Genomic DNA, 23,349 nt, shown 5'->3' on the forward strand with positions numbered 1-23,349 from the left:
GAGTCATTGTTTAGTCCTGATCCACCTATACCAGCACTCAGTACCAGAGCAGCTGCACATGCATGAATAAAGAAAAAAATTATGTGGGTCTCACAAATACCAAGGAAATACTGGATTAAACGAGATCCTTTTATTCCAATTGCTCCTTAGTTCAGTTTTTCTGCATCCCTATTTAACTCACCCACGTTATGACAAAAGGCAAATCTTTTTGTGTTTCAAGACCTGTTTTAATCCATTTTACTGATAAGAAAAGCCCTGTTACACATTTCAGACCATCAAGAAATTCTGTCCATGCACAAGAGAACACATTTTTTCCCCTCCTGTAACCAATTACTGCAAAAATTGGAAAGGGTGGGATATCTAAGGATATCTACGTAAGAGGTGCAGTGGTGAAGGATTAGTCTTCCAGGGCATTAGAAAGCCTCACATATAGGGTTGATGCTTCCCCTTTTTCTTCAGAGAGGAGAAATTAGTCAAGCACACCAGAATCTGATTTGCCTATGGATCCAAGACATGTATTGCTTAATCACCATTAAAAAGCATACAAGCATGAAAGGAGCAATAAGCATGCATGGATTATTTCTTTGCTAAAACTTCCGTGAGGAAAGTTGCTCCTAAAGGGCTAGGAAAAGGCAAGGCCACAGATTTGCTCTACCCTTGCCCGTCAAACAATGCAAGTGTTGGTGTGTATGCCGATTCTTTTATAGGCTAGTATCCAGTATATCAAAGCAGAATTCTATTAAAAGAAAAAAAACCTTGAGTTGGACATTCCCCAAATGCCAAGATTTGATTTTATTACTGATTTTGTACTCATGGATTATTTTGGATTTCATTTGAAGAGGAAACTTAGGAGGAGAGACTCCCCCCCTTCCCTGCCCCCCCTTCAGGAGTTTGTAGCTTTCAAGGGAAAACTGCCAGGCTTCTACATGTGTGGCACTTTAGGGATACAAATCCAGCTTTAAAAAGTGCAAGCAAGCCTTCTCACTAGTGATCGGCAGGCATTCCACATTTCTCTGTTTTCTGGAAATCATCTCTTGTGTTCATACTACTCCATTTGCTTTAGCATCCTCCTGCTCCAACTTTCTCCTCCACCCCATTCTACTTCTGTTCCTACAGGTCACCTGTTTCTCCCCTTCCCTCCACATCTTCCATTGCCTTGTTCTCCTTACAGTTCCTACACACCAAAACTTGGTCTTGGTAGGACCATAAGAGCTGGTGATCATCGTAACAAGAAACTGCTTCGCTTTCACATCATTTGGATGGGATGATCAACTCGCTGACTTCAGCAATAACAGGAACTTGCCATATTCAATTAAAAAAAATAAAAAATCACAAGAGAGCAAAGTTTAAGAACACTAGAAATACATTATGGGTGAGGCCAGTGGTCCATCCAGCTCGGTATTCAATCTCCAAGAGCAGCAAGGGAAGTTGGCCAGAGGAAAGCATACATCTGCCTGCTTTTTCCTATTCGTTCCCCCCACAATCCCCCAACATCTATGTTCCCGATAGCTTACGGCTCTGTCATCACAAATTTGTCTAATGCCCGATTAGACCAACTGATACACTCTGCCCCTACACTCTCTGGGGCAAGGAATAAAGTCTGTTGTGTAAAGTACTTTCTTTTAGCTAATTTAAATTTGTGCCCTCTATTTGTTCTACTGTTTTGTGATCTAACATACCAGATATTTCACACAGGAAACACTATAAACATTTAACAACTGTCAAAAATACGGAACTACTCCAAGGCCACTTAGCTATTACCCATTTTCCCACAGTTATTTAGGACAGAAAAGCTTTAGCACCATCTTGTAGCCTCACCTTATGCAAGGCAGGTCTACATGAGCGCTCCCGCAGCCTTACACCAACACTTTGGACCTAATTCAGCTTTGACTTGAACGCAACTCCTAGCAAAGCCAGCAGGAGCTGTGTCTATACTTGTCAGGGCTGAGTTTGCCCCTGTAAGCCTGCAGTTTTCCATCTTCTGCATTTAGTCCTCCACAATTCTCTGGGTTTTCAAAGAGGAGCGGGAAGTACGTACTGATGAGGTGAGACCTTGCACAGCCTTCGCCTGCCCACCTGTCTGTCAGCCAGGGCCAGTTAGCTTTTGAAAGCTGTGGAAACAACCAGGAGTGCAGAGTACTGGCTTCTCAAGGAATATACAACTAACTTCTGCCAGATGATTTTTTTTTTTCCTTTTTAAAATACATCCATACTTACCTTACATTCCTAACCCCTCAGCATCTATTTCAACATATTTTTCATCATTTAATATTATTGTTCCCATATTCAGGAAATATCAAAACTGACAAAAGTAATAGCCCAGTCGTGAAGCAATATACCAGGGAAGAAGAGTCACATATCTCTATCTGACTGCTTTCAGTGGCTCAGTAAACCTGTGAGCCAATACGATGCTCCTCTGAAAAACTTCTTTAAACCAAAATCCTTGCATAAACCAGCTTCTTCATGTACCATAAAATGTTAGATTAACAAATTTGTACTCAAATTAGGACAACAGTACATAGCAATACTAGTTCAAATTACAGAAAAGATCTGCACATCAATTTTTAGAGTAGAGAATCTCTAATCTTATTTAACTTTCAACTATTGCTCTCCTTTGCTTTCAAAAATAAAGTGGCCAAACCCAAGATAAGCTGAAGGTTTCACACATCAAAATATAACCTCTCCAAAACACACTTTAAATGCGTAGGAGTTTCCATTATCTGGGAAAGAGAAGGAGAGTGGAAAAAAAACTGTTACAAGCACTTCTCCCATTCTAGGCCTGCATGATGCCCGTGCTGAGCGCAGGGAAGTAAAGCTTTAGGAAACGGATGGCAACGTTTGCCTGGTGCAGGTTTTGCTCATCCGTAAACACCAGCCACGCAGAGTAAATACTTGCCTGGTCACAGGCAGCACGTATTATAGCTCAATTTCAGGTTAGAATCAATTCTTACTTAGGGAAACACTACCTCTGTAACACATATAAAAGACTAACACTGCCTCTAATTTTAGAAAACGGCTTGCATGCAATTTGCATACCACTCTGAGAGGTAACCTGCTTTTTATTTACCAGGTCAGTGTTCCCTAACATGTTGGATGTTATTTTGAAGAGTTCTAAGAGGCAGTAAACTGAGATGAGGAGGCGTGGGCAGCAGCGAGGCCCTAGGATGCAGCATGGCTGGGGAGGGGAAAGAATGAGCAGCTTGCTGTCCCGCGCCGCCTGCAACTCAGTCCCCATGCTGACATCTGCAAGCCTTTGCTACTGGGGAAAAGGAAAAGGGGGAAGGGGGAAAGTATCAACAGTACTTTAACTTACGTTAAAGTACAACTTCAACTTCATCTAGTTAAACACAAGCAAGAAACAATTAATAAGAGATCCAGCAAATCTCGCCAGTTCCAAAAGTACTGGCCTTAGTCATGCTGCACAGCACAACACATTCACGCGTTTTGTTCAAGAATGCTCTAGAGAGCAGCAACCCTTCTTGCACAGTAATTGGTATTTTCGGTATGTAGCAAAGTTGCTGCACCTCTGTCAGTATTGCTGGGTCCCTAGCACAGGCGTTCGGTGCTCCCTGGACATATTGGATGTCGCTGCTGCACATGTTGCAGGCGTCGAAGCGCTGCTCTGGGATCTACAGCACAGCCAACTCCTGTCAGAGATGCCAGCCTTCCTGCTCATTCATTGCACAGCTCTTTTGTACTCCCTCCTAGAAATTCTGGGCAAGAGTACAAAAGCACTGTGTTTAGAAAGCATCAAAGGAAAGACTTTCCCGTTGACACTACAAATGGTTAGCTAGTAAGTGGCATAGAATTCAGTGTATTAGAAGAAATCAGAGTCCCACATTTTCAGGTATTCTGGCCTGGACAGTAAAGTAGGGAGCATTGCCTCTCATCTAGGCAATGTTCAAAAACCCATAGTCAGACAACTATTTCTATCTTTCCTCTGCACTCTGTTTTCATACACAGCATCTACAGTAACAGCCACAAACCCCTCCCTTGGACATCTGTCTCTCTTCACTAAGGAGGAGATATATGTGTCTGAATGTGGCCCCAGGAATCTAGAATTAATGAATATTTTATAGTCACGTTTAAAAAAATGCACATAAATCAGTGTCCTGCTTAACTGATATTTATCCACAGCTGCTATCATAATAGGAAACCAAGTTAATTAAAAACATCAGCAACTATAGCTAATGGGGGAAGCGGAATAGATAAATACAAAAAGCACAGAACCGTTATTGTAGACTTTCATTGTGACAAAGAGAAGCACAAGTTTTCCAGAGTTGTCAGCCTAGAACATTTTTATGCAGATTAATTTACCCATCACTAAAAATAAAATTAATTTACTGCATCATGCACCACTCAGTGATCAAAAACCAAACCAAAATCCTATTAGCAGTTCAAATCAGGTCGGTGCTGTAGCTCACTGGTAGAGGAATGGGGGCCATTACTCCAGTTTGGTTAGAAACTGGAGTTGTATGAAACAATTTATATCACTAGCGTTGCTTCAGATGATATTTGTAACCCTTAAACAACTCCTTTAACCTCTCCATGCCTCAGATGGACAGCACGGAAGGGGTTATTTCTGAGGGAGCAACACTTATCTCTTTCCCAAGCTGGAATCTCTGAATGATAGAATCATAGACTCATTGAGGTTGGAAAAGACCTTTAAGATCATCAAGTCCAACCGTTACCCTAACCCTGCCTCCCATCACTAAACCATGTCCCTAAGCACCTCTTCTGCCCAGCTTTTAAATATGATTATCTGTAAAATGCTTTGGGTTTACTGATTGGTTTTGATAAAAGGTATTGTCACAGTATAGTATTTTTTAGTCATATATACCAGTCCAATGCACCTATGAAACAAGCTTGAAAAATGCACTGTTGTACAGCACTACAGAGAGAAATGCAATATAGTAATTTGTAACAGAACTAAAAGAGATTAGGGAAGGGGAAAATAAGGAAAAGTCAACTCCTCATTTATAGCATCCATCCTCAGCTTTCCCTGGAGAACTAAGCCTAAGATATTTTTCCTCATGGACCACATGACAGACCTTGCTACTAGAGACCAGGAACCAAAGAGACTACTTCCTAGAACAGCCACTACAAATAATGACATCGTGTTAATTAACCTTTCTTTTATTCCACCATATGAGTAATATTGCAATGGAAACTCTAGATAATACACTCATTAACTTTTCCGTTCTTTGAACCAGTAAGCTGTCAAATTTGAGCAGAAGTATTTGAAATAAGCTTAATTTCTCTCTTTTTTTACTTGGTTATCCACTTGGCGTAAGAGACAACCTGTATCTGATACATGAAGCAACAATTCTCTAACAAGCACTAACCTGCAATTTTCTCTTTTGTACCTCTTTCACCGTAAAGTGGCTCATTCAATCAAGGAAGGCTTTTAAGCAGATCGCGGAGCTGCAGCCACGACTAAGTGACAAAAACAAGACGAGACAGATTAAAACCTTGATATTGTTTCTGCTTCATACCCAGGCTGACACCCCACTGAGATCCTTCCCCATTTGCCTGCCTTTCTGATACTGCAAAGGGCTCAGCTCATCACAAATAACAACATTAATGAGATTCCTATTGGGATTGCAATGCATTTTTCTACTGAGACCATTTGGACACTACTATTTGCCTAATTATTCCTCTCCTAATTAATTCTACTGGCAGTTTCAGATCTTCAGTTACATACTCTCCTGTGCTTGCTCAGTTAAGCGGAAAGAGTCCTGTAACCTAATACATTCACATTAGGATAAAACCAGCTGCATAACCTCCACCTCCCAGAAAATACGGGAGCGCTCTGACGAAAAAGCATATCAAAACTCCTTAGACCTCTTTTTTTCCCCAATATAAGTAGTTCCTTCTAATTTTCAAAAGTGTATTGCAATGCTTTTTTTCCATCTTTCAGAGCTGGTAAAAGGTATCAGATTATCAGTGAGTACAAGATAGTATCTCTTTGGGTAGCTGCATGATGAGGAGCTTTAATACAACTTTACTACACCGAATTATACTGCTAAAGACTTTCAAGGCATAGGGAATAGAAGAGTTCAGCACTCTACATTATTCAGCTCTTACACATCTAGCTAGGAATGACAAAAAAAGTACTTGTGAATAGGCATATGTATTTTGTCTTCATGGCTTCCATTCCAGTGGAGAGACAGATCACCCATTTACCTAACTCTTCAGAGGAGCCTGCAGCGCTGCCAGTGTTGGCCTTGTCTCATGACGTCTGGCCAAAATCCCCTTTTAGGAGATGCACAGAAAAAATGGATTTCTCTAAAAGCAGGAAAAAGAACTTCATTCTGCAAAAGGACAAACTCTCTACAGCTGACCGCAGGGCACATGTCAGGTAAGAGTTATCTGACCATTCAAGCCGCTGTACTGCCAGACCATTTATCATGCTAAGCGCTCCTCCCCAGACTACCCATTAGGTTCAATGCATGCTGCAGGCATGCACCTTTTTTTGAACAATTATAAACCGCTTAGATGGACGTTTTCACTAACTCCATGTCACCACTTTCTGTACTTTCCAATGTGCGTGCAACCACCTTGTTTGGTTTGGCTCATGACTAGTAATTTACACAAAAATTTGCCTGTCGAGGCCAGAGTTACGTGCCAGCAGGTAAATACTTTAGCGCTACAGACAGAACTAGCTTTTATGAAATGATAATCTACAATTTGTAGACATGTTTATGACTAGTAGCTCCTTTAAATTCCATCCTGAGTTACACAGAGTGTCTCGGGATGCCTGGTTGTGACCATCATTCAGTTATATCATGGATTTAGTAATTCTAAATATTCATATCAAGAAAGATTGCCATTATGGCAAAGTAAAAGTAGAACAAGTGTTTTAACAACTCCATTGCATTTTGATGGTTCTCGTGATTACTGTACTTTTAAAACAAGCACCTTAGGACACATGTACAGATCGCTCATAACGTCTTTATTGACCCTCCCTTATCACAGACTTATTTAATTTTCCACTCAGAAGCCACCAGCTTTGAAAGAGCTGGTTAAGTATTTTAATGAGGCGCTAGCTTAGAGCTCCAATTTTAATACTCAAAAGCAGTAACAGTTGATAACTACAAACCTCCAAGGCTACGTGACACGCCTTCCTTTTCAGAACATAAACAGCGTTATTTAATGTTATGAAGCAGAACTAGACTTTTCATTCTCTGGGACTGTAAAATTATTTGAACATGGATTAGCCCTAGGTTTTCCAAACATTATCAACGTTATGAATTCTATTAATGAAAAACCTGCCAGCTGTGTCAGTTAAGACTGCAATTAGGAAAAAAATTGTGCCAATTAATCAAAGAGACTCACGAGATAAAGGTGATACTAAGTTCTTTCTGAAGGACACATCCCAGTTAATACAAGACTCCTGTTTAATTGTCCAGCAACAAGCTACATTCTATTACTTGGCATCCCTCCTCATTTGGAATTGTATGAACAGAACTACTCCTCGGTAGGTTATAGTCATCCCAACATAAATAATGTATCTTAAACCCCACCTATGGATGCAGCAGATTATATACACAACCAAAAAAAAAAAAATGCTTTGAATTTTTATCTGGACAGATATGAAGCAGTGGAAAATCTTGATAGCATAACCTTCCATAAAGATCAGGTTCCTTACAACCAGATAGCTTCCTCTTTCGGTGAAAGTGGTTCACAACGTCCTTGTCCTGTCTTCAACACAGAGATGTAGTCTTGGTTCCTAAAGCGACGTGTAGGCGCTTCTTTCCTCCAAACCTAATCTAATCCTCGAAATTCAGGACACCAAAAGAACTTCTTTGCAGAGTTCCACGCCTATTAACTTCTACAACCACATTTTTTTCTTTTGTTTCCTCATATATACGTGTTTAGAATACAGCATGTTTGATTTAAGCCTACTTGATCTGGTATTTGGTTTCAAACACAATGCAGAGAACACGCATATTGCCCTGCTACAAGCCAGCTTTGGCCTCTCTCCCAGAACGCATGCACCCTCCCAAACCTCTCCTCTTCACCCAGATCTGCACATAATCCTCCAAACACATTTCGGCAGGAATGACAAAACTCAAACTCAGCTATAACTTTTAAAATAGATGGCTTCCTGTAAATACCTGTGTACTGTATTAAAAGATGCACTTTTTTTTTTTTCCCTAAGCCATCTTGCCCATATTCCACAGGCTGTGCTTTCCTCTGACCACCTTTAGAGATGGTGACCTTGCTACCTTTCTTGCCAGCCTGATCTATCTTCCTGAGATGGTTTGACTGCAATACATCTACTTAAACTCTGGTCTCAGCTTGCATTTGATCTCAACTTTTATTTAACTTTGAAGCACACTGATTTTATTTAAGACTTGAAGGGTTGAGGGAATTAGAGGTGGGGAGATGCTCGTATGTTTTCCTAATTGTTTCAGCTGATTTTTTAAAAAAGTCATTATCTCTATTTTTAAAGAATTGTGGTGTCTCTCCAATATTTGGATTGGACATGCAGTCAGTGAAGAGATCAGTACTTGAACTTGCTTCATTCATTTCTGAGGCAGAAGGGGAAAGAATCTTCTGCTGCACTGTAAAACCTTAAGCTGAAAACCGCAATTCAGGTACAGGTCTCCTTCCTTTAAGGGAAAAAAGGAAAAAAGAAAATCACGCATCTGATGATGACCAGGAGAGAGACCAACAATTCGTGGTGAGCTAAAGTCAGTATCAATGTTCAGATACAGATCATCTTCCTGAATTGTACCTCCTACTGTCCCAATTGTCAGAATTAAAATCTACGTTGTTCCCAGAAGTGCAGTTCTTCACAAAACCTGAAATATGTCCTGTCCACCTCCAAGGAATGGAGTCTCATCAAGGGTTAAAACAAGCATTGGTAAGAATGGAGTCTGAGGTAGACTACTATAAAACACGCTTTAGCTATGTATAAAAGCCTGGCAATACATTTACTGTAAAACAAGAGGTAAGAATAACCCTTGTCATAAAACCACAAAAGCAAGAGGATGTGTATCTTGTAAAAAGTTCAGCTTAACTGGAAGACAACATTAACCACCCGACCTTGCCATCTGCCTCTCTGCCAGGGTGTTACCACCTCCACTGCAGAGCCAGCAGACTGCTTCATGCAAGCGCTATCTTATCATTCAGGCAAAAAATGCAGGCAAGTTAGCTCAGATCACCAATTTAAATTATTAAGCTTATCTGGCTCATTTTGCCTGAAGCAGGTTACAGGACACTCACCTCATCCTTCTGGATGCCTCGCAAAAGGCAGCAGTTACCAATGGCGAGAGGATTAGGAGAGGCCGCAAAGCAGGGGGAAACAAACACCCAGTTCCAGCTTTATGGATCAGATGAACATTTCCATAGCAACTGCTGACTCAACCATCCCAATTTTCACGGTTAAAGTTTAATTTAATTAAAAAAAGAATAAAATATTAATTTGAGCCTGTTCAAAAAGGTAATTAATCTGTCTGTTTCAAAAGACTGATAGGCCATAAACGAAATAACCGACTGTGGTAGATCAAAGCATTAGGTTTCATGCACTTCTGTTGATATCTTGGGGCTCTACATTTACGCATTTTTGCAGGTAAGAAATGAAGGTGAATTCTACCTGAACTGTTCAAATATCTCCCCACTCCAAAAAAAAAAAAGTAAGTTGATTTTTAAATAAAAATAGCAATAATAAATGCAAAAGTAACAGTGAATTGCCTAAAAAAAAAATAAATGCAAAACCAAACCCAATGAAGTTTGCAAACTTCTATTCTCCCCAGCATTTCAAGGGTTGTTATTATTATGCATCAGGAATGAATGTGCTCCATATAGTTTAAAGATGCGATGCCCTCCCCTTTCACCATACAAAAGAGATTATTTACAAAGGGTGGTTCAAATTCAAGATTATTTACCAACAACTAACCCAGGCTGCAAGTTAACCAGGCTGCAGGGAGAATGCTTGGCAGCCTGGAGGCAGGCAGCTCATGCAGCGCTACTGCTTCCATGGCTCACCCGTGCTTGGGAACACCAGCCGTGTAACACAGCCCAGGGATCCAGACCGCCCCAAGCAGCAGCCAGCTCAAGTATTACTTCACCGTCATCTTAAAACCTTTGAGCAGCATCAGCCTGAGCACAGGGAAGCTCTTTAGTCCGTAGTTCCTTGCCATTTTCATCTCCAGCTAAAGGATGGAATTGACTGCTTTCTATTTTGTCCAACTGCTTATTAACTAAGAGCATTTTCTCTTACAATCTTAACATATAAAACAAACTTCTATTGTATACTTCAGTAATCATCATTGAAACCAAAGTATTTTACACACAGATTTAACTTTGAAACACTGCGATGTCACAGAATTTACTGGCAACCCAAGTATTACCAAAGCATACATTCAGAGAAATAGAAAAAATGAGGCGAGAGCAAAGCAAACTGTAAAGATCAGAAGCCATGCCAGGACAATCAGATGAAGGCAGGGAATCAAAACAAACTCACTGCCACACCTTGAACACTTAACCTACCAATTTCTTAGCTGTAAATTTCCTAATGCAAGTGTTTTCATGTAGATTTTGAAACATTTGAAAGAAAAACATGAGACATATCACAAAGATGATGTGAAAGTGAATGCGAAATTCTTGGAATATCAGTGAAGAACAGTCACGCTACACAGAGAGATGTGATGTATAAAGCCCTCTAAGACAACCCCCTTGTTCTCTCAGCAGTAACTCCCTCTGCATCCCCACAAGAAGTCGTCTCCGATGGGTGTGAGCGCGTAGCTTCAGCTCGCCGCCCTGCATGGAACACCGCAACGCAAATCCACTCTCACACAGCAGTAGGGGACCTTAGGGAGGGAAGCAGGGAAGACACCAGAGGGACATTGGTAATTTTCTTTCTACTTAGATACTACTCCAAGTATATACTACAACAAATATAAGCAAAAACCACTTGCAAATATCTGGAAGCTTTCTGTTAATTGGTGAAAACTGCAAACCAGACCGCCTTCTTTCTCTCCTTTCCCACTTCTGCCTTAGCCCCCTCCCTCTCCCAGCCATGTGCTCCTCCTTCATCTCTTGACTGTGGCACCTGACTATGACCTGACCCAAATCAGCGGTCACAGAGCAAGAATGAACCAAAAAGACATTTGCTGCTGGAGTAGGAGATTGGGACTGGCTTGCCGATCACGCGGTCAGATGAGCACTAAGCCTAGCACAAGGAACATGAAAGGAGCACAGGCTCCTTTCAGCATCAGCAAGTCAGCAAGTCTTCAGAAGTCTTCAAAAGAACATGTAAGAAAGTGTGGTGCAGAAGAGGATACAACTGAAGTTTTCCCTCATAACCAAATTCAGCCGAGATGAGACATCACTAGCAACTGTTAGATGTTTAATTTTGGTATCTCACATTTTATCAGCAGCACAAAAGTCAACAAATACGGTGTGTTACTGTCTGAAATATGGCTTTAGATACAATTTAAGGGGAACAATGGCTGTTTGCTGTCTTCAGAGAGCCAGGTTTAGAACAACTGGTATTCCACAGAATCCTTGAAAGCATCTGGAGTAAGTGGCTAATGAACATTTCCACTGAAGGCTTTATAGGACATTTTAAAACTTTCACATACCACGGAAGAGAGCTTGGACTCCGAAATGTACTGTGACAGTATTTGTATATACCTGCATAAGAGGGATTACCCTCTCTAAATATTTTCAGCAAGTTCTGAATGTTGATGCCTCTTAAATGCCAGCAGGTTCGGCTGATCAAAATTTAGTCCGTTTACTTGTGGAATAAACAGCTGAGAACAACCCTTCTGGTTTCAGATTGCTACTTCAATAAGGCGGCTGACAACCTGCTCATCCAAAAAAAAACCAAACCCTGCTCATTTTCAGCAGTCACTCATCTTGTTGTCAGGCACCGAGACAGTGATTGGTGGCTTGTCAGGCTGGCCTAGGGTGGCAGGACAATTCATAAATTGGCTGATGGTCCTGTTTTTGTAACAAGCTCATACCAAACCCAACCATATAGTTGTGGTATCTATGATAACACTATCTTTTAAGAGGTCAAGGCTGGTGCCTTCTTCGCTTGTACAAGCAAATTTTCACTTTCTGATCTGATAATAAAATAAAATAAAATAAAATAAAATAAAATAAAATAGCAGCAGAATAAGACAGAAATCAGGGACCTAAGATTGCAGAGGGCGGATCAGATAATCCTAACAATTCTTTTCTAGAACTAAACAACAATATGAAATTCTATTGATATAAACAGGTAAATTTTTTTTTGGCTTAACAATAGAAATTAGAAACAAGGTAAAAAAAAAAAAAAAGAGAAGGGAAAAGAAAAGAGAAAAACCAAGAAAGGCAGCTAAGCACCAAAGTCCCCTGACAGCCTGCAGGAGACAGGTGCCTCATTTTTATTTGTATCCTTAAAAATTACTCCTGCTGCCAAGGCTACGATCTGGCCGGCTAGGTAAAGGCACCACTTTATTAGCACCATTCCCATCCTTGAATCCTCAATAAAACAAGAAAATCACCAGTGGCAGCTACCTTTGAATAAACACAAAGCCCATTCAAATCACCACCTGAAGTGCCCAAAGGAGCCAGACATTAACCACCCTCACACTCATCCTCAGCAGAGACCTGAAACACCTTTGTCCCCAACATCCACCTTCGCCAATTCTTCCCTCAAATTTTGTTTGTTAAAAATCAGAAGCAGAAAAATAACAGTGCCTGGTGCCATTACTGAACCTAAATACAGCCCTCTAACAATTGCTTAATTTATTTCCCACTGTCAAGCACTAAGACTTTTGTCTTGGGTCAGAACAAAAGAAGTAGAGACTCATGCCTGTGTTAGATGCAGCAAGATTTTGAAATGACGTAAGGACAATAACTCTTAATTATATGTTGGAAGGTTATTTATGAAGAGCAGGCAGTTCAGGGGAGGAGGAGAGAAGACAAACTGCTTTCCAAGAGTAAAAAGGAAAACTTTTTAAAAAACAGCATACTTCCCCATTTTATCTTTGCTTCTCCCCAAGAGCAAAGGCAAAGATCTTGTATTGTGACTCTGTCACTAGAAAATTATTTTTGTATGTATAAAAATTAAAATGTTATTATTCTCCAAAATAATGAAACTACAAAATCTGAAATAAAAAAAAAAAAATCCAAAGTATCTGTCAGGTCAACTGCAAGGTACATAAGATGCTACCTATTTAGGAAAAATTTCTTCACAGAAAGGGCTGTCAAGCACTGGAAGCGGCTGCCCAGGGAACAGGTCGAGTCCCCATCCCTGGGGGTATTTAAAAGCCGGGCAGACGAGGTGCTTAGGGACATGGTTTAGTGGTGGGATGGCAGGGTTAGGGTAACGGTTGGATTTGATGATCTTAAAGGTTTTTTCCAACCTCAGTGATTCTGTGATTCTACCTGACAGTATCAGTTCAGTTCTTCTCCCAGATTACAAAGGTTTACAAACAAGAGTGTCATGCTTGAAAGATTCCTTCAATAGATTCACCGCAGCTGAGAAGTTTAGCAGGACATGAGCAAGTACAGCGATCACCATTTCGGGAATCAGGTAAAGAAACCGATTCCTTAAAAACTCTACACTACAGTTTCAGTTAATTATCTACTAGAACAAGAAAATAAGACAGATCTTTAAAAGAGCCCATCAAACCAACTGTGGAGTTTTCAGGAGTGAGTAATTTTTACCTACTATCTGGGACTGGATGTAAACAGAGGATCCCACCCGCCTTCCGACCGTGCCTGGCAGCGGGAATAGGGAAGCAGCAGCGGGGGTGCCAGGAAGGCAAGCTGCTGTTTCCACTGTTGCTGCACATCGCGGGGCATACGGTTCGTCTTTTCCAGACTGTAGTCTGGGAGGGTGGAAATAATCGCATACAAGATTTTTTTGCTGCTGTTGTTGAAGTACAGTTCTAACTAATTTAGGAGGTTTAGATGTTGGTTCATTACAAGCTACTTTTATTACACCTCTTCTACAGTAGAAAAGCAATTGTCTTTAATTTTAAAGCAATACAGAAGAAACTTTATTAAAAAGTACTTTATCCCCAGAGCTCAAATAAGGTTATGTAAACAAACATGCATTTGGTAGCTTCCAGAAACCAGAAAGCCTTTTGCCCAGGTGCTCTAGTTTCCTTTTTTGTTTTTCTTTTTTCCTTTTTTTTTTTTTTTTTTTGTAAAATACTGACACATTTGTTAGGTACCAACAGGTTGAGCAACCTAACAGTTCAGCTCTTTTCACTACCTACCCTTACCTTCACAGGATCAAGACTCTCTTTAGTCAAAAATAACTGAGGCTATTCCATTTGACAACACGTTTTTCACACTGCCTCCAACAGCTGTAACCTAATATCAACAGCAATTAAAAAAAATAATGTTAATTGCCAAGCCAACCCCACAAATTTCTGTTAATTTAGAATTAAAAACAGGGACTGCACGATATAATCTCATTTCTTATGCTTTGCTATTTCTCCTTTTCTCAACAGTACAAAACACTTATCATGCATACCTAGAATCTAGTATATTCCCAGTTAAACTGTAGAATATGGCAGCATCTAAGCATCCACAATTATCTGCATTGAGACATAAATGGCTCATAATTTAACAGTCAGTTTGCTTAAGCAAAGTAGGCATTGTAAATCATACATGTGACGAGAGAGGAGTGTGTGCAGAAGGTATCTAGGAGATAAAAATCCCTGTGAATCTAAAACAGAAAACATACGCTTTTAACCTGGGGGGGGGCGGGGGGGGGGCAGAAAATCAAACCGCACAGCTGTCTTCAAGAAACTACAGCACCTCAAATTCAGCTTTGCTTATGCTGAGAACTTTCTTGATAGGGCTGTAGCTATATTTTTTTCTTCCAGTTTAAGCTTTTACTAAAGATGGGCTATACAAGAACTAAGGCTGCACATGTGCCTCTGACTGGTATTGCACAGAGAAAGTAACTCAACCCAAGAAGCTTGTGAGGACAATATTCAAATTGGCAGCTTCTCTGCTACCCATGCTCTTCCTCCCCACCATGGCTGCAGTTTACTTGTGTTGATGGCACAGATGAGAGCCAACCTAAGAAAAGGAATTTAAAAACCCGTAATGCTTTATATCCCATTGCTCTAAGTGTCACATGTAAACCCAAGCTAATATAAATAGCCCCAGACTACGTGCAGGGGAACTAAAATAACACCTTGCATATTTGATCTCTAGTATGAGTGATCGTATTTGTGAAAACCCCTGTAAAGCAGGTACTGCCCCACGAGTGGCAAAAATTCCTTCAAGGGGAGAATCCAGCAGGGATAAGACTGCAGAAACCCATATGAGATTTTCCAGTACTGGGTGGTAAGCAGGCACTGGAACCAAGGGAATAGCCCACACAAGCAAGCATAAGAGGAATCCCACATGAACACAGAAAATTTTATGTGTGACAAATGTGAAGACAGAAGTCATTTGGCTCCGGACACATGGGTATCTGAACTAGATAACTTTATTTCTTGAATAAAAGACTTTAGCAGTCAGATAACACCTAAATCTGTAGGGTCATTTGTCTTGTTTGCTTATGTGTCTGCAATGGTTAAAAAAAAAAAAAAAGGCTCATTAACCAAATCTTTAGCTGCCACTGGGCACTGGTTAGCTCAGCACTCCTTTAGCTGTATTTTGACCTGTTTTGTGCAGCTGGTGGTTGCCAGCGTGAAGGGGCTGAGTGGCGAGCAGAACCTGGCTCTGAATTTGTTTCTCTGCAGCTGTCTCAGCTGGGCTGCCAGGAGAGCACAAAACGCCACGACACCCTGCACTCCTGTGCCCACTGGTCGCCATCTCTGTGCCCACGCACTCAGAAACTGCAGATGTAGAATGGTAGGCAAGGAGCTCCACGTAAGAAGAAAATGTTGGGTTTTTTCTTGCTAAAGACTATTTTAACAGGCAAGCTGAAGTGCTCCAAAGCAAGTGCCTGAAAGACTTGCGTATACTTTGGAACATCCAAGCATGTAAACACGTGGTCTGATTTGCTAAATAACTCGGTGTTCAGCAGTTTGCACTGGGGGGAAGCATCCTCCATGTACACTCAGAAATAAAACAAAATTAGGCCTTTTATGAGTTTGGGGGTTGGTTTTATGATTTTTACTTTGTTTTCTTGTTTTGGGGCTTAAGACGTATAGGGAAATTCTGGTGGCAAGCACTTCACATTATTAGAACACACTAATTGTCTTATCACTGCATACAATGAAAACAATTTTATTTGGAATAAGAAAAGCTATTGGTGATTCAAGATTTGGCATTCTCTCTAAAGAACCAGCTTTTGAAATCAGGATTACAGAGAGAGCTCCAGCTTTCAGCTGAAGTAAGAATGCTAACATTTCTGTCTTTCAGTTGCAAGGAAAAAAAAAAACAAAACGCCAAAAAACCCCAGACCCAACCCAAACCTGAAAGCCAGAAAATGTTTTTTGAGCTTTAAAAGTCTGCAAGCCCATTGCATTAAGGTCTGATTAGTGGTTTCCCGCTACTTAGGTTTGTCAGTACTGAAGGGAAAGATAAGTTATCTTCATGGAACGCAAAATAATTCTTAATGTGAATAATTAAAATCTGGTGTAATGAACCTCCTACAAGATACATTCATGGAACTATTCAAAGACATAAAACTGTGACAGAAAATAGACACATTTATATGATCTCCTAATTTTTTTCTGACAAAAAACCGGCACAGAACATGTAACAGCAGTAACACATACCATTTCCAGGTGGCTCACAAACCTCTACTTACCCAATTGCTGCAGCTTGTCAACGTTTATCTTGCCTCTGCACTGGTAGTATACACATCCTTTAATTGAGGTAAACAACTGAACAGTGAAAACTCATTACAGTGATTCAAATACAGATTTAGAGGCAGAAATTAAATAATTAAAAATTAAGCAGATTCTGCTGAACTATAAAGGATGGAAAGAAAGAGGTTAACAGGAACAAATGGGCTAAAAGCTTGATCTACCAAACTAAACCTCCTGTGCAATGGTTTAATTTACCAGTCTCCATTCTCTTGTGCTACTGTTTTGCACCACTAAGAGATGACCAATTTGTATTCCCGTGATGCCTGCAAGACTGCTTCAGTCAACGTCAATTTTCCAACACATCTGAGAAGCTGTTGTTACCAGGTTAGAATTATTCCGTACTGACAGTCCAGAGTGGGATGTAAGGAATATATCCTGACCTTCCTGATCTTCTCTGTTGGAAAGAATCAGCACAGGTTCATGTGCTACTTATTATCTGCTGTGACTACCATCTAGGCCTCCATGGACTTACTCCCCTAGTTTGCAAAGCTTGGCAGATCATTAGCAAAAGACATCGGCAAAACAACAAGGAGGTTTAAACCATATAGCATTTCTCCTGGGGATACTTGTCTAGTATCTGCTCACAAGAGTTGGAAGTAGAACCTAGACAGGGAGAGCACTAACTCCGCACATTTCATGGACTACGCTCTATCTACCAAATGACACCTTAATTTTCAGAATTTTTGTTTTGGTTTTTTGTGGAATAGTTATTTGCTTTCAATAATGAAAGCAACAGAGTCAACGTCTTATTTCTCCCCTCCCAATTACACTGAAGTTTTGAATTTCTTGACAGAAGTTCTTCTCTTGCCAAGAACAAATAGATGGAAGGAATGACTAATTGGTCAATGATCTTTTCTGAACACCCAACTACCTACCATGCTTCCTAAAAAGCAAAAAGGCTCATCTCCAACCATGTACATGTCTTAGTAATATATATGGAAGTCCATGAAACATACACCCGTCAGAAGAGCAGACCCAAGAACCTACTACATCTACCAAAAAGAAAAACTATAATTAAACACTACTGGAATATTATAGCATTCCAGTTTGATACTAGGCTAAAAGCTAGTTTTAGGGGCTAGTTTCACTGTGTATTATTGAAAACGTACCACAGCACATTTGTGTAATTCCCTCATGTACAGTTGCTGTTGCGTGGCACCCAGAAGTGGTAAATATTTCATATCAATGTCACTTTTAATTAATAGACTGCTGACTGGTTCATAGCCCCTGCATCTCTAGCAGCTTCCTTTCTAGCTGTGTTCTGTGGCCTTGTACACTACGCACCATACATATATCACACATGGTTACACCTCCCCACTTGATGACTTTTTTTTTTAAACGGACTATACCATGCTTTTCCGCAGGAGGAAAATGCAGAGCATTCTTTACAAGAGTCATTCAACAAGTGCTCAGCACATAGCCCATTTCCTAACTTGCCTCATGAGAACTGCAATAACACGGGTAAAACCGTAGCCTTACAAAAGCAACATGCATGGACATTCAGGTGAAAAAAACCCCCACAGACATTCTAGTCGTGAGAATAAAAGATAAGCTCAGCATTTGCACACTTGTTTTTACAAAATCAAAAGAGCAAAGGACTTGTAACTTTTAACGGAGGATACTCCACATTCTTAAGCAAAAAAGTTACCAAGGGATAATTTTAATACTGACCATTTGAGCAAAATAAAGGTTCTACCTTTCTTCAGATAAGTGCTGGAAATGCCACACGTAACCTTTCAGTGAGCTTATCCTTTGGACAGGGGACTGCTCATTTCCCAAATGTTTCCCAAATGTACTGTGTTTTGTTCTGTGGTTGCAGCTCTGCATCCTCAGCTGCATCTGAATCTGACAGCTGAGTAGCAGGGTATCGGTTCTTCTCTTTGGGTAAGGCAGCATTTTAAAAACAAATGCAAACAAGACTACAGGATATGAAATACCATAAAGCTAAATTCCGGGAGTTGTCAGAAACAGCAGGGCAAGTTACGCAGCAACACAAAGGGTCTCTGTGTTTGAGAACCTGTCTTTTTTAAAGAGATGCCATGTGTATCTTCCCTGCAACTTAACCGCTGTTACTGTAGGTTGGACTCTGTCACCAAAGCAAAGATGCTGCTTGCTATACCAGATTGTCAAACAAATCTGATTCATTGGGGTGGAGATGGAAGGAGGGACAAACAATTACTAATTTGCCTTGCAAATGCGAATTTAAGTTGAGTAAAAGGCTGGTTTTCCTCTGTTTCAAAACATGAGTAGACAGGAGATTCAGAGATCCCTTCCTTCCCCATTTCTATTACCCAGTGCATCCAGCTGTCTTAAATACCCGGGAGGTGGGATCAGAGCTCAGTTCCTCAGAACCACCTTTTCTAACTTGCATTAATTCTTAACCTCTCCCCCTTTCCTTGCAGTGCAAGGCCACTTGCTGGTATCATCCGCACCAGCTGTCCGGCCCCCGCCATCTCAGCAGCGGAAACCCTCTCGTACCAGCGCCCACTGCCTGCGGTTCAGTGGCCCACAACCCGTCATGAGTTATGCTCTGCTGCATGCAGTAGCTTTCCAGGACGCCCTTTGCTGTGGCCTCATTAAGCAAAATGGATGTTGAGAAACTGCAGTAAGCGCTAATAAAATTTGTTTGCTGTCTCCTAAGTCCTCTCGAAAAATGGGCGCACGGAAATTCAGACATTTTACTTAGCCACACTGTACAGCTGGCACTGCAGAGCAGTTTACAGAAAGGCAGAGGAAGACGAAATACAGAACCTTTTCCTGGCAGATACAGGTCACAGCTAAACGATTAAACAGAAAAGGCTTGGTTTAACCACGTTTGATTGCACAAACCAGAGTGAAAGCTTTGGGACATCATCCCCCCCTCCTCTGCCTGCAGCGGAGGAACCCCCCCCGATTGGCTGGGCGAGCTGTTGCTACACAAACACTGCCTGCTCCGACTGCACGTAGCAAGCCCAGCTCTCTGGTACAACCCACTACCACAGCGGCACGGCAAGCTTTGTGGAATTAGCATACCCAATTCCTGTCCCCCCTCCAGCCAAGGGGAAAAGCAACACGTTTGCTTGGGAACGTGCAACTCCCTGAAATTAAGCTGCGTATGGGCAGAGAGCCTTCGCCTATTGATGTTTCATGCGAAGCCATGCAAACTTCTGTCACATTAGTTCTTGTTTCCAAAGCAACGACACGGTTCAACTTCCTGCTGGTGTATTGTCTGATAAAAATCTTTTAAAACTGCATGATTGCTATAAGAAGGAAGGCAGAGAGACTGAGGTGAGGCAATTTCAAAAGGTACGAAACTGAAAGCATAAAGTAAATTAAACTCCCTCCTAAAAGAAACAAGCCATGGGTTTACAATTAAAATACCCTTAAAGGTTTCTGTTTGTTGGTTTGGGTTAATTAAAAAAAAAAAAAGTTTTTCCCTTTTGTGTGTCCTGTGTATTAAAATCAGTACTGACAAGACTGAACCCGAGGGCCTGAAGAGCTCACCTGACCCAACACCCTTTTTACTGTAAAACAAGGGTGTGCCCTGGCCCAGGGAAAAGCAATGCAAAAAGACCTGCTGCTTAAGATACGGAGTAGAAAAGTGAACATACTACTGCTGCGGCTCCTATTCTAATGCAGAGCAGTGTAGAATTTGGAACAAACCCCAGTTCATAAAATGAACAACAACGTTCTGAGAATGGATAAGCTTGAGCAAGCCCTGTGTGGGCCATGGGATTCAGTAGTACGCTTTGATCATAAAAAAGTAATATTAAAGTAAATGATCCCAAGTAACAGGCCAAACTACTGAGAAAATCCTCCACATGTAATTAAAAAGAATAAGTTAATAAGGTTGTCTGATTAATTCAGGTCCATCGATAGCACAATTGTTAGAGCTTTAGATGTCATCTTCAAAAAGAGCATTAATGTGCAAGACCTTGCATGCAGATTGCAGCAGTAAGCGGGACTCCAATCTCCAACACTAAACCCTGATTCATTTGTGGTGAAGGGAAAAATTCTTCTCCAATTACAAAAAGTAATTGGCCAAGAAGTCACGAGTCCTTTGTCACGGGAGTCAGCTACACATGGAAATTGTAAGATATGCACATTTGGCTTTTGCAACAACACCCATTAGGGCCATAAAATAAATAATTGCATGTACAAACACGTTACCAGTGAGCTGAATTCTGCAGTTCTGCCCAAAAAAAAAAAAGCGTGATTTGAACTCCACCAATGCAAAAAAAAAAAAAAAAAATCAGAAGGCAGTGACATACGCAAACAGCAAATCAGCGAGGCAGTTCCAGCTAACCCTTCTGCTTCCTCACCGAACCGGGGCACAGTCAGACAGGAATGCTGGCACTCCGCGCTCGGTCAGGTGGCTGTGGTGGCACACACAGGAGATCACAGCAAACTCCCCTGTGGCCTAAGAAATTCAGGCACTTCTGAAGACAGAATCCAGTTACAAACATGGAACTGAAGAATGGAGGCCAGTGATACCTTATTTCAACAATAATATAAAAAGTAATTCGTCCACCGCCTAGCATTCAATGCTGGGATGACAGTATTATTAATATTATATTTAAACACGTTAGTATTTCTATAAATTATTTGTTTTGGATGAGAATTTCATACAGAAGTTATTGGCTTTGACAGATATACGAACAATTATTTTCCTACTCTTTTGAACATGTAACTTTACCTTGATTTCTTTGCAATAGGGGCTATAACATCTTAGCCCCATGTTTGCTTCCGTAAGGAGCGCCACGAACGAAGTCACAATTGTTTCCATGTCAATACCATCATTAAATTAAGGAGTACAGTCGTGCCCACTCATTTAAGCTGTGGTTAAGAGCCCTGTGGTTGGGGGCAGAGGTGGAGGGGAAGGAGGATGAAATGTAAGAGGGAAAGAAGATCTCCTCCAGGGAATAGGAGCCCAGCTTAAGTTCACATATAAAAATTAACCCCCAATTGCCTTTAAAAACCAAGAAAGTAATCTTTAACTCAACAAAAACTTGTTTCCTTCACAAAAAGTATTTACGGGCTCTTGTCTGCCTTTGCCCAGAGGAACATACACCACAGCAATAGGTACGCCCACCCCTTTACATACTGTGTAGGCAGTTCGTACAACACTTAGCCTCCTAAGAATTCCTTTTTGGAGAACGATCTTAATTCAGCTGCTTGCTGAGGTCTCTGCCTCGCTGCTGATTCTGAGCTTTCTAATGTAAAGCCTGTTTTGGCCTGCGACTCCTTATAGCTGTGAAAGGACTGGTTTATTGTTTTGTAATACAAACTGCAAACAAAATAAATAGGCTACCTAATTAAACATTAACTTTAGGAATGACTGAAGTGTGTTCTGAACTGCTCTAATCAAGTAACAAGTACCTTGGTTTAAAGCAATATCCTACTAACCCACATTAACAACTTCATTGAAAATACACAGATTTTAAGTTAATTCAAATTACTTACTGCATCTTACATGCCAGTTTCATGTCAAAGAAGGTTAAAAGTACCTCTAAAGGCAAAAATATTTTTAATTTATGTATAAGCAGAAATTAAAAGAAATAGAGCATGAGAAATACTGTTTGTTAGATTTTAACTACATGGCATAACTGGCAGGTTAAAAAGCCAAAGATTTAATCAGACAAACCCAAGCTCCAGACAAATATTCTAACATGGAGACTTTCAATCTTCTCATCAACCAATCCATGCATGTCTTAACATTGTATCTTTTTTTTTTAAGTGTAAGAACCTTTTCAAGCCTGTAACACCTTTGTTCTTCCTTCTTTAAAGAAAACCACCTAAAAAAAGCCTTTGCTTTTTTAACTGACAATATTCTTCATGAACACTTACAAGGGACAAGGCCCCATCCTCTCCTTTTAAATAATCACCATTTTCATGATGTATTATGCAATGAGGGAATAGACTGGCTCCCAAAGAAGATGAATACTATAGGAGATCATTGTAGAAAGCAGCTGTATCATTGAGTTAGCTATATGACATGTATATCTAACACAGCAAAGCATAAAATCAAAATAGAGAACAGAAGTCAGACTGTCTTTGTCTTCAGTATTCTGAAAGTTAAATACAGTATGTTCTGGAGGTAGAAGAATAAAGATCTTGAGGAGGGGGTGTCCGAGTTTTCTTAGAGAGTATCATTTCGCAAAATGAAATTACATCAAAATGCATGCATTTGAAATGAGCATTCAAGTTGAGAAGCAGAAATACTCTAATCACACATACTCCAGTAAAACTGATGTTGAAAAAAGTTGTAATTCCCTGTAGAGCTGTTTGAAACGCTGTAAATACTGCTTCTGAAAACATGGGGAAAATCACACTTCAATGGGAAAGATATCGACGAATATCGAGAAATGTCTCAAGGCATCAACTCACTCCTTTATAGAGGTGAAAGCTGGATGTGAAAGGTTTATTGCCATCTGCTGCTCCAGTTGTGCTGGATCGTAACTGTTAACAGCAAACACTAGCCACAAACTTATGGGAGAGGAGAAAGCACAGAATATGGAACAGAGAGTCCTTTGAAGGCATTGTTGGTTGGTAGGAAAAAAAAAAAAAAAAAAAAAAAAAA

At 40.5% G+C, this 23,349-nt stretch overlaps 1 protein-coding gene across 1 annotated transcript in view; it reads right to left on the reverse strand.

The window, feature by feature from the left end:
* Nucleotides 1-21,896: 21,896 nt before the first annotated feature.
* NOL8 (nucleolar protein 8) overlaps nt 21,897-23,349 on the reverse strand; it is a 29,715-nt gene continuing 28,262 nt past the window's right edge. The window contains 1 exon segment of the mRNA XM_035892225.1: nt 21,897-22,056. Coding sequence (XP_035748118.1) covers nt 21,897-22,056 — 160 coding nt within the window.

Source organism: Egretta garzetta, unplaced genomic scaffold (assembly GCF_000687185.1).
Source record: "Egretta garzetta isolate BGI_Z169 unplaced genomic scaffold, ASM68718v1 scaffold553, whole genome shotgun sequence".
Classification (NCBI taxonomy): domain Eukaryota; kingdom Metazoa; phylum Chordata; class Aves; order Pelecaniformes; family Ardeidae; genus Egretta; species Egretta garzetta.